This window comes from Phoca vitulina, unplaced genomic scaffold (genome assembly GCF_004348235.1).
Source record: "Phoca vitulina isolate PV1807 unplaced genomic scaffold, GSC_HSeal_1.0 scaffold63, whole genome shotgun sequence".
In the NCBI taxonomy this organism is placed as follows: Eukaryota; Metazoa; Chordata; class Mammalia; order Carnivora; family Phocidae; genus Phoca; species Phoca vitulina.
Genome location: NW_022589766.1, coordinates 3,407,937 through 3,420,922, shown reverse-complemented (window position 1 = coordinate 3,420,922; position 12,986 = coordinate 3,407,937). Strand labels below are relative to the sequence as shown.

At 35.9% G+C, this 12,986-nt stretch overlaps 1 protein-coding gene across 12 annotated transcripts in view; it reads right to left on the bottom strand.

Moving 5' to 3' along the window:
• Positions 1 to 12,986, bottom strand: part of NCOA1 (nuclear receptor coactivator 1) — a 240,107-nt gene that overhangs the window by 90,411 nt on the left and 136,710 nt on the right. For all 12 annotated transcript variants that reach the window (XM_032391532.1, XM_032391531.1, XM_032391537.1 and 9 more), the window contains one exon: positions 1,868 to 1,973. In XM_032391532.1, coding sequence (XP_032247423.1) covers positions 1,868 to 1,973 — 106 coding nt within the window. The remainder of the gene's footprint in view (positions 1 to 1,867; positions 1,974 to 12,986) is intronic.

Sequence of the window (12,986 nt, the reverse complement as noted above, 5' to 3'; positions counted from 1 at the left end):
TTAGCTACACTATACATACGGTAATGTATAAATGTATCAAACCAACACATTGTACAGCTTAAACTTACACAATGTTATATGTTAATTATATGTCAGTAATAATAAAAAAATAACTAAAAAAATGATAGGACTGAATCTACATGTATTTATATCTCAAGATGCATGCTGAAAAGAGCATACTTTAGAAAAATACAGTTCAGTATTGTACAATATATATTTATAAACAATCTATATTACTCACCAATCCTTATATATATAATTATTAAAAATGGAGAAATTAGTTGCAGACAGATCAATTTAATCATTAATCATTTTACTACCTTTATTCAAACAAGACTATGCAAATATGATAAAATATTAACACAATGCTAATAACACTGTAAAATATGAATAATTATACGTGATGGGTATACATTGATTCTTAGTCTCTATACTTTTATAGATTTAAAAAAATTCCCCCAAATAAAAATTAAATCTAAAAAACATAGTTTTAATTATTTATAAGTTTTCTTTTGAAAAAGACTGAATTTATATACATATAAGAACATTAACTCTGACAACACAAAGCTGGATTGTATCTTGATATCAACATTCCTCTGAGCATCTGGACACTTACCTGTGGTTATGAGTACTTAGGTTATGATCTCTCTATGATAGTTCTCAGAACTGATTAACTTTTCACCCCCCAGCCTGGAGCTCTGGCACTCACTCTCCTGTTAAAATCCTTTCCTCCCCCCGGCCCCCATGAGAAAGAAGCATGTAATCCAGTGACAAAAGAGTCTTCTGCCACTTCACTCTCTAGATCAGTGATTATCAACTGGAGCCATATTGCTTTCCCCATCCTTAGGAAATACTGACAAACATTTGATAATGTTTGAAGACATTTTTGGTAATCATAACTGCTATGACATTTTGGTTATCATAACTGATATAAAGATGCTACTGGCCTCTAGTGTGTGAAAGCCAAGGATATTGCTAAACATCTTACAATATACAGGATGGTGCTCCACAACAAAGAATTATCTGGCTGACAATGCCAATAGTGTGAAAGGCTGAGGAAGCTTGCTCTAGACCCTAGAAGGTGAATGGATCCCCACTCTTCTCCTCTCAGGTGGGAAGCTGCTCTTTTGATGTGATTAAGGTCCCTTCTCTATCTGGTATTTGTTAGAGTCTCCTTAGCAATAATTCTCTTTTAGCCCATTTAAGGTGATCATATTCCTTATAATATACAAATATTTAATTTCACAATACGCATTCTTTAAAATCCTAATATTATAACAATATATTTATTTGTTCTACTAAGACCGTAATGTTCTAAGACAGCAATTAAAGATGTACAATGGATTTATTTATTCACTTGACAAATTTTTACTGTGTCCTTACTATATATAACCCAAATACTATGCTACAAACCAGGAATAAAATGGTAAGAACAGACAAGTTCCTTACCAAACGGCAGCCTAAGTGTGTAGTGGAGAAGCCAGGGATTTGTGAAATAATCACATGAACTAGTAAAAATCTGAAAATTATGGAGCAGAGCTATAAACATACATGTGAGACAGATGCATGAATGAGGGAGATTTAAAATAATAGTTACGGAAGTAAGAGAAGGCTTCTTTTAAGGTGGTAATGTCTAAGCTGGCATCTGGAGAACATACAGGTGTTGACTACAGGAAATCTAGAGGGAGCAAGCTGGATTAAGGGAGCAGCATGTGCAAAGGCCTTGGGGAAGCGAGAGAACATGGTGAGTCTAAGGGACTCAAAGAAGATCAGTAAACTTGAAGTAGAGGAAACAAGGGTTCTAAAGTGTCAATGAAAATGATAAAGAAGCTCTCCCAGATATAGACTAAGAAAAGAGTGTTCCTACCTTGATGCCAGTGTGTCACATGGCGATCCTTTCCTCTTATGTGAGTCTGGGTTAGCAGGGTCGGATGAACTGTCCCCGAGGCCACTCATGTTGAAAAACTTCACACCTAAAAAGGAAGGACAACAATAAGAAATCTACCCCGGTGAACTTTCTAACCATAGGGGAGGAGGAAGCTCCCTTATGTTAGAAGATATCTAAACATTGTAGTCTCTCAATGAATAGCTAATTATAGCCATCACAAAAGCAACCACATCTATATAAAAGCACAGAGTCATCAGCTAGTTATTGTTTCTACACTTTCTTTTCTGTATCTGTAAAACAAAATTAATAAGCCCTTACGAAATCATAAAGGTTAATTAGGATGAAAATATTGTTAGAATAATGAAGTAGATACTGAAATTTTTTTCAGAGAAAAAAATCACTTTCGGATGTAAATGTAAAAACAATGTATGATTGGGAGTCAGGGAAATTATTTTTTATGTTTATTTCAGATTATACTTTGAAAAGAACTTTAAACAACTTTTACTCATAAGGTCTGGGATTTTATATTGCTAGGAAAATAAATAATACATATACAATTAAAGTTAAAGCGATGAACTAGATTTGGTACTTGCCAACTTTGAATTCTATACTCCTAACCTTGTGTCTATGTAGTCAGGCGACAAAGATCAAATGTTTAGTCTATGTTAGGATCTTGGTATAGATGCCAGAGAACACAAAGTCATTTCCCTGAGCATGCCAGCCAGGTCTCTCTCTCACATGTTGTGCCAGTTCGTGACTGCACTTACAGATCCCTTCTGACCTGTCCCCATCACCCACTAGGCTCTGTAGAATCACTAATGGCACTCAGAATCCTATTCCTGGCCTTGGATTTATCACTACCTTTTGTATTTTATTAGTGCCAAACAACACACCTCCTCCATTCCCTTTCACTCCATCTACCCTTATAAAAGGCAAGAAAATTCTTGTTAAATGGGAAAAACCTTTAACTTTTCCTTAAATTATAAAATTACTAAAACACAACAATGGCAGCTGTGCTTATAAAGTTTCTTATAAAGAATACTGAGATCCATAAGAATCTTTCACATAGTTTTAATTAATACGTCTGAGCAAATCCTTTTCCTCTAGTCCAAAAACTTACTCTGTCTCTAGCCCTTTCTCAATACCAAAGACTGTCATGTCCCCTTTTCAGTGTATAAATAGTACCTAAAATTCTAATCACAAATTATTTCATGCAACTATTTTGAATTTCTCCCATATTAGAAGTGCAGTTCATAAAACTCTCTAATGCCTAGGATTGTAGTCTTATAATTACTTTTTAATTTTCTCTTTTACTCATTTCAATTGGTATCTATGTCCTGTCAATTCTTCCTTAATAAGAGATCTTAGATTGTCCCTTCCTTCTTTATTCTCAGATATAGTTATGATTCCAGTTGGAACCAAATGCCTCATTCTGGATTAATGCAAGATCTGTGTATCTGGTTTCTCAATTCCAGTCACTGGAATTCTAATCTAATTCTAATCTGTCCTATAAACAGCACCTAAACCATTCCTGCTCAAATGTCATTTTCAAGGTATCAGTTCCCTGATGAAGAATCAACTGGATCCCCCTACTGGAGCATGGTGGTTAAAAGCATGGGCTCTGGGGTCAGAAAGGCCTTAAATTTAAGCCCTGGCTTAATCACTACCTGCTTATTCTTGGGCAATGTATGTAATCTCCTTAAACCTAATTCCTCATCTGTAACACAGGGATAATAATCACCTTCACCTACCTTCAGATTTGTTGTGAGGATTGAATAGTGCGTGTAAAGAGCACACTGAAGTTCCTGGAGAAGCTAGCTACTGTTATTACCCCCTCTGCAAACAGAGAGCTCCATGAGGGGCAGTGTTCACTTGGTGGATAACTCATCCCAAACCTCCTCATTGATAAATACAATGGACGCTTTTCATTCCTTCATTTATTAGTGCTCAATATCTGCTATTATTATTATTATTATTTTACTGGACTCCTTGGAGCAGCATTTGAAATAATTACCTTCTGAAACATTGTCATCCATTGGCTTCTGTGATCCCACACCTCCTTCATACTTAACAAATAAATCTATCATGCATCAGGCACTGTGCTAAAAGCTGAGCAAATAATGGACAGCAAAAAAGAGGTTCCTGCCCTCATGGAGTGAGAGACATAAACAGATAAGACACAAAAATAACATGTAATTTTAAACTGTGATAAAAGTTACAAAGGAAAAGAATAGGGTTCATAGAAAAGCAATAGAGGAGACCTAATTTTAATTGGGAGATCACCTGAGCCTTCTCTGAAGAGGTGATGTTTAAGTCATGACCTGAGGGATTAGAATTAGTGTGGTTTTCTTCTTACCTTATTCTGAGTACTTTTTGTCCAATTCTTCGGAGTCAGAAGTCCTCATGGTCCTAACGTCCTAGGCCTCTTTTTCCCTCAGACTATATACATTATCCTTGGGTGACACCACTCACTCCCACATCTCTGTACTGACTATCCCCGAAACTCCATCTCTAGCTCAGACCTCCTGGGTCTCAGACCCTGAATCCAATTCTTCATCAGATACCTCCATCCAGATGTCACATAGACACCTCAAATTCAACTTTCCAAAATGAACTTAACATCACCTCATGTATTTCTTCTCTCAGTCGGTATGTTGGGGTCATTCTAGCCTCTTCTCTCGTACCCCACATGCAAGCAGACACCAAGATTTGTCAATTTTTATTTCCTAAATATTTCCAAAATCCATCCTTCCTCATATCCTCCTCTCATCACCTCCTGATGGACTATTAAAATAACTTTCCAGATGGTCTCCCTGAGCCACCAGAGGAGGCTATCAAAAATATAAGTCTGATCATCTCAATCTTTGCTTAAAACCCTTCACTAAATCCTCACTGCCCACAGGACATTTAACCTCCTTGACATAATGTGTAAAGTTTCCATCAGCTCTCACCTATTGTGTGTCTATTACAGAACTTGGTGAATAAGTGACTAAACATCTGTTCAATCAAGTATTTATAGATTACAGATTTTTTTAAGTTTTTTTAAAGATTTTATTTATTTGTCAGAGAGAGAGAGAGAGTGAGCACAAGCAAGGGGAGTGAAAGGCAGAGGGAGAAGCAGGCTCCCCACTGAGCAGGGAGCCCCATGTGGGACTCAATCCCAGGACCCTGGGATCATGACCTGAGCCGAAGGCAGACGCTTAACTGACTGAGCCACCCAGACGTACTTAGATTATAGATTTTTAAAAAAGATTTTATCTATTTATTTCAGAGAGAGAGAGAGACAGCACACAAGCTTGAGCAGTGGGAGGGGCAGAGGGAGAAGAAGACTCCCCACTAAGCAGAGAGCCCAATGTGGGGCTCAATCCCAGGACCCTGGGATCACAACCTGAGCTGAAGGCAGATGCTTAACCGACTGAGCCACCAGGCAGCTGTAGATTATAGATGTTATATATTATATTATATATGACATATACATACATACACACGCACAAACACACACACACACATATATGTAAACAGATACATACACATGTAGTTTAGTTTTGACCCTAAGGAAAGACTTTAAAAATAAAATCCTTGTTTATATTTCATGTTCCCAGCAAAGGTAAGCATTAGTCTGAAAACTTCAAATTGATCTCAATGTGGGTAGCCCTAACTTAACTTAGCAACAAATATTTATTGAGCTCCTAGTATATGCCAGCCTCTGTTTGAGGTGCTGGGGATACAGCCATGAATAAAATTTATCAAAATCACTGTCCTCATAGAGGTACATTCTATTGTGAGAGAGAGACAATAAATAAATAAAATTTAAAAAGTAAATTATAGAGTACATTAGAAGTGATAAGTATTACACAGAAAAATCAGGCGAGAATAGAGATGTGTGTGGAAGGGAAGGGACAGCAATCTTAAGTAGCATAGTTAGGAAAAGCCTCATTGAGAAGGTGAGATATGAGCAAAGACTTGAAAGAGGTGAGGGAGAGGGAAAGGTATCTGGAGAAAGAGTGCTCCTGGCAGGGGCAAAGTGAAGGGCTGTAAGGCCTTAAGGCCAGAGCGTAGCTATGCTTTTTCAGAAACATGAAAGAGATCAGTGTAGCCAGAACCAGGGAATGAGGAAGCAGATGAGCTCAGAAAGATCACAGGAGGCTACATCGTGTAAGGCCATAAAAACCATTTGAAAGACTTTAGCTTTATTCTGACTGAATTAGGCAATCAGTGGAGGATAAAGAACAGAGGAATGACAAGATCTGATTTTCATTTTAAGACTTCTGCTATGAAGGGTAAGTACAATCTTTCTCATCTCAGTAATTTGGTATTTAAGTTTCCAACTGCTAAATGGCCTTTTCCATTTGGATATCTCACTGTCACCTCAAACTCAACATGTAATAAGATATGTTTTTATATTCTTTAAGTTCCAGACTTCTTTTAATGATGAGCTGCATTGTCGATTAACGTCATCATAAAAAATACTTGTTAAATCTCTTGTGGTAGGGAGGAGATGAAGGGCCTATGATAAGGAAAATAATTACAATTTAAGGTGGACAACCTCAATGTAAAGGCAAATACGCAAGACTTGTAATAACAACCACCACAACAAAAAAGATGTCAAAAGACCTGGCATGCTTGTTAGCATCTATTCTGAAACCCAAACCCAAATAAGAATAATCATCTAAGTAATGTATTACTATAATTAATACAACTGTTACTTTCTTTTCCTTATGGAAATTCACAGAAGCATAAATGAGGTTAACCAAATATCACAGAAGTAAAGAAGCCACTTCATCTATATTTATAGAAATTTCTATTCACATAGAAATAAAATGTAGTATTTTTAAACGTATTAATGCAACAAATTTTATAATAATGAAGGAGCATTAACTTTAAACTTTTCAACAGAAGTAGAAATAAAAGAGCAGAAAATGAAGAGGGGGAAGAAAATGAAAGAGAAGACTTTAGAGTTTGCTAAACCAAAAGAAAGAAAATAGCTAACTCCCTACTTCCTGCTCAGGGACTACTTCTTACTTCCTTATCTTCCCATCTTTTCTGCTTCCAAAGACAGTAGGTTATACCCATCTGAGAATTTACCCATCTGGAATTCTACTGGCTGTCAAAATTGAAAGGGCCATATACTTCTTCTTCTACTACGCTATAACTTATAACTCTCCTGCTTGTCTTCCCTTCTATATTATGAGCTCAGAGACAGTTACTAGATCTTTTCACTGTATATCCAGTGTCTAACATAATGCCTAAAAGATATAAAAGCTAAAATAGGTGATAAGTTAGAAGTGATAAAGCCCTTAACTAACACAACATTTAAAAGTTTAAAGGATATTTAAGATATTTTATGGTTAAATATTTTCTGGAATCTTTTATAAAGCTTTGGAATTCTTTCCTATAATTGAGAAATTGAGCTTACTTGAAATCCTTGTTACCCCGTGTTCAATGGGGGGCAGGGGGGGAACCAAAAAACCTGTCTTCTTGATCTAGAAATTGGACAGTATCTCTTCTGATTTTGAAAAGGTAAAAATCTACTATTTTGGGGAAACCTCCCACAATATTTCATAGTACTGTAGAGACATGAAGTCATGTTACAGTCCTACAACTGTAAACATAAATAATACAATTTTGATACAACAAATAATTTTGAACAAAAATAAATCTAGATTTAAAACAAGATTCCCCATACTGTGCTCCCCTCAGACTACTGGCTGGATTGGCATCTTCTAAATTTATCTGAGATTCTGGGGCTGAGGAGACATTAGACAATAATTCAACAGCAGCCAGACAGGCTGGCCTACCAAAATAAGAGCCAACAATAAGAAGCTATGAGAGAGTCACCAACAATGTGCTGATGATATGATTCTGGTATTAACTGCTTTCTATTTACAAAACACAATACACAGATAGTGGAATGCAAAACCTCTGATGAGTGAAAACTATTACAGCTGGTCTATTTGTGGAATGGCTTTACATTTGGCAGTAAGGGTACTTAAATAAGGTTCATTAAGAAAAGATATGTTTGTTTCAGAAAGGAAACCAATCTGCATATCACGTTTTAAAAAGAGGTAAGGTTTCTAAGTAAAAGTACCCTGTTGATTTGAAGAGTTGCTAAGTTATACCGAAACAACCTCATGCAATCTGTAGAGAACAGTTTTAGGAATTGGAAACCACATCTATCTCAAATAGACCAGACAAAACCAAACAGGTGGGGCTGAAGAAATAGGTCAATGTTTTGTATTTCAGTTGAATTATAAATTTCTAGAACATAAGACATTTTGGCACTCATCCCCCAGACTTAGCTGAGAACCATATAATTTGAAAAATAAGTAACAATATGTTTAGTAAACAACTCTAATAATACACTTTAAAATGCTTAGCGGGCAATTAGCACAAAACAGCACAGACATGATGAGAGGGGCATTCGGCGAGCTAAACCTCTCCTAGTTGACAGCTGTATGAAAAGAATCACACAGGGAAATCATGATAAACAAAACTCCTGCACTGGGCAACTGCCATATAGAAATATTTCTCAGACTAGCGTCCTCAGACACCTAGGGTTCTCTGAAAAAAGTTTTCAATTTTCCTGTCTTTTCATTGCCTTGTCAACTGAAATCTTTCTCATGTGATAAGAAAGTATGGGGACTTTGGGATTTTCACCACCCTTTTTATGGCTGAATAATTTTCCATTGTTTGGATATTCTATATTTTGTTTATCCATCAGTTGATGGACATTAGGTTTTTCCATTTCGGGGGCTATTTATCAATAATGATTCTGTGAACATTTATATGCATAAATATGAGCATGTCTTCGATTCTCTTGGTATTCTTGGAGTGGAACTGCTAAGTCATATTGTAACTCTCCTTAGCTTTTTGAGGAACTGCCAAACTGTCTTCCACAGTGGCTATCCCACCTTAAATTTTTACTAGCAATGTACAATTGTTCCAATTTCTCCACATCCTCACCAAATTTGTTATCTTCTGTTTTGTAATTTTATATTAATTCTGACCATCCTAGGAGGTGTGAAACGGTATCTCATTACAATTTTGATTTGCATTTATTTCCCTAATGTGCTTTTTCATGTGCTTATTGGCCATTTGTATATCTTCTTTGGAGACTGTCTATTCAGGTCCTTTGCCCATTTTTAAATTGGGTTATTTATCTTTTTATTTTTGAGTCATGAGAGTTCTTTATATTAGGGCACTAAGCCTCTAACAGATATATGATTTGCGAACATTTTGTTTTATGAACGAAGTCTTTAATTTGATGAAATCCAATTTATCTACTTTTCCTTAGTGGAGTAAGTGCAATGCCTGGACTTCCTTAAAGAGTTTCTATTGATTGCTATTTTTCCTGTGTATACACCTTACTTTCTTGTTTCTTTGAATGCCTCCTAATTTTTTGTTAAAAACCAAATATTTTGAAGCTAATGCCTAAACAAAGATTTCCTTAAATGTCTGGAAACAAAAAGCCTCCCTGAATCCACAAAGCCAGAGACCAGAATTCAGATGGTGGCTATCTCCCTGGCCCAGAGAGGAACCCCTGCCAGAAGTCTCTGCCATAAATGGCGTGCCAGTATCTGAACTCTTATGGCCAGGAATAAAAAACAAAGGCAAAGAAATGGATCAAAACAATGAATTCTTAAAAATAAAGACAACATTTTATCTCCTTTCATTGATTCAATAAAACATCAGATTTTTCTTAAAAGAAAATCCCATGCAAAATCTTATTTATATTTACTATGTTAATAATAAAGACATTGTCGGTTGTCTTTTGGTTTTGTTCACTGTTTCCTTTGCTGTGCAAAAGCTTTTTATCTTGATGAAATCCCAATAGTGCATTTTTGCCCTTGCTTCCCTTGCCTTTGGCGATGTTTCTAGGAAGAAGGTGCTGCAGCTGAGGTCGAAGAGGTTGCTGCCTGTGCTCTCCTCTAGGATTTTGATGGATTCCTGTCTCACATTTAGGTCTTTCATCCATTTTGAGTCTATTTTTGTGTGTGGTATAAGGAAATGGTCCAGTTTCATTCTTCTGCATGTGGCTGTCCAATTTTCCCAACACCATTTGTTGAAGAGACTGTCTTTCTTCCATTGGACATTCTTTCCTGTTTTGTCGAAGATGAGCTGACCATAGAGTTGAGGGTCCATTTCTGGGCTCTCTATTCTGTTTCACTGACCTATGTGTCTGTTTTTGTGCCAGTACCATACTGTCTTGATAGCCAAACTATGGAAAGAGCCGAAATGTCCATCAGCAGATGAATGGATAAAGAAGATGTGGTACATACACACACACACACACACACACACGAATATTATGCAGCCATCAAAAAACCCCCGAAATCTTGCCATTTGCAATGACGTGGATGGAACTAGAGGGTATTATGCTAAGCAAAATAAGTCAATCAGAGAAGGACATGTATCATATGATCTCACTGATATGAGGAATTCTTAATCTCAGGAAACAAACTGAGGGTTGCTGGAGTGTTGGGGGATGGAAGGGAAGCGGTGGTTGGGTGACGGACATGGGGGGGGTATGTGCTATGGTGAGTGCTGTGAATTGTGTAAGACTGATGAATCACAGACCTGTACCTCTGAAACAAATAATACATTGTATGTTAAAAAAAAAAAAAAAAAAGAAGATAGTAGGAAGGGAAAAATGAAGGCGGGGAAATCGGAGGGGGAGACGAACCATGAGAGACTATGGACTCTGAGAAACAAACTGAGGGTTCTAGAGGGGTGGGGGTGGGGGGATGGGTTAGCCTGGTGATGGGTATTAAAGAGGGCACGTATTGAATGGAGCACTGGGTGTTATACGCAAACAATGAATCATGGAACACTACATCAAAAACTAATGATGTAATATATGGTGATTAACATAACAAAATAAAATTTAAAAAAATAATGAAGACATTATCAAGGACTTGGTAACTTAAATTCTAAAAGTATGTAATGTTTGAAAAACTGCGTTTAATAAATTTATGTTTACCACTAAAAGTTCATCCTATAGATTAAGAGAATGCTTTCTTTCTTTGCATTATTTTTTCTAAATGGAGAGTAAGTTTGGAAAAGCTATAAAAGTTTATTTTTTGTTTTCCATTATCAAAAATATAGGAAAAAGAGAAAAATCAAATTAGTTTTAAAACCCAGTATTTTAAATTCCTCACATTGACTTTATTTAAAATTTAATTTTTTTAAGATTAAAAAAATAAACATATATGCATTCACCTTGCTAAAATACTCCTGTTGTATGAATTTGTACCTGAGGAAAGATAGTCAGCATATGAAATACGTATTTGTGGCAGCTATCTTATTAAGACAACTGGGCAGAAACAACCTTCAACATTTCCTTGCAAATCCATGAAATTGGATGATTCCAGTTATTGTACAACATTGGGTAATTGTACAACATTGGGTAATTGTAGATACACTGTACACATCTTCCAAAAATTAGTTCTATATCATTCTAACTTGTGGGAAATATATTGGTATTTCTTAAAATAAATAAAAAAGAGATTAAAATCAGTCTTCCTGACCACAGCTCTCTAACTGTGTAAACAACAAAATAAGTGTTATTCACTTGCACATGCACAGGAGAAAAGTTTATAAAAAAAATAGTTTAGCAAAGTAACAGCCTTAAAAAATGAAAATGGTGATCAGAGAGACAAAACTAAGTGATAAAAATTTCACTGTCTCTCTCTTCCGTCTCTCAGATTCAAATACTAATGAGCAGAAAATCAGCTAGAAGCTGTGGCCAGAAGAGAATGAAGATCAGCATTAGACAAAGATAATTCACAGATGATTATCCAAAACCAAAATCACATTTACCACATAAAATTATTCCAATATCTAGGGGCACCTGGGTGGCTCAGTCGGTTAAGCACCTGACTCTTGGTTTTGGCTCAGGTCATGATCTCAGGATGATGAGATTGTGCTTGGCATGGAGTCCGCTTGAGTTTCTCTCTCCCCCCCTCCCTTTGCCCCTCCCCCTGCTCACATGCATGCGCGCATGCTCTCTCTAAAATAGATAAATAAATCTTTAAAAAAATATTCCAATATCTAAAATAAAGGGCTAAGCCCCTGATCAGAAGTTGTTCAATTTTCCTCAAATATTTCAGAAACTCATTTCGGAATACAGTATGGTTAAATGTACATATATAAACCAATAAAAAAAAAATATATATACTAAAATTTGATCCTTAAAGTTAAAAGGTAACAGAAGTACCAAAGTAATAGAGCTGCATGTCAATTATTTGCCAAAACAATGGAATTACATTTTGAGGGCACTAGAAAATGATTAAGTCAGGTAAACCTCCAGTTAATTTCAGGGTCATCCCCCCAACTGCAGCAGAAGGGACATGAATAAAATCACAATATAAATGTACATACAATCTTCACTGCCCAGATTTATAGAAGAATATGTACTTTTTAAAGCCTAGCTTAAAATTAAAACTTAAGTCATCTCACTTGATTCATTTTTTTTTTTTTGGCAAAAACCTTATTAAGACCCATTGGGAAATGAAAAAAAAAAAAAAAATCCCCAAGCATTTCAGGTGAATAGCTGGTCAAAAAGCATTAACACTTCCTCAATGATCATACTAATTGAACTAGCTATATTCCTTCCAGTGCAATGCTCAACAAAAGGATAACTCTAAACAAGTGAAATTCAAATTTCACTTTCCAGTGTTCTCAACAGAATAACTATGAAAATAATGGTTATATTCCAGAATCAATGGAAAATAATGCAAACTTTCAGAATCAGAGGAACCCTAGCAATTGTCATCTAGTGCACTGCTTCTCAAATTTTTTGACTATAGGCCACTTAAGAATACACAAAACGCCCACCTTGCCTGTTTTCACTTGCACAGTATGAAGTCAGTAACAAAGAATTTGAGAGGAACAATAAAAAAGGTTCACAAAAAAAGAGGCCTATTAATATGCATTTAAAGGACATAACAATTTAATAATATATAGAGAGTGTTTATGCATTTTCTATGTATTAACTCACTTATTCCTCACAACTGCTCTATGAAGTATGTATTATTATTATTTCTACTTACAGAATCGCTGAGTTCCAACAGTTTTATCTTACTGATAAAGTACTGTC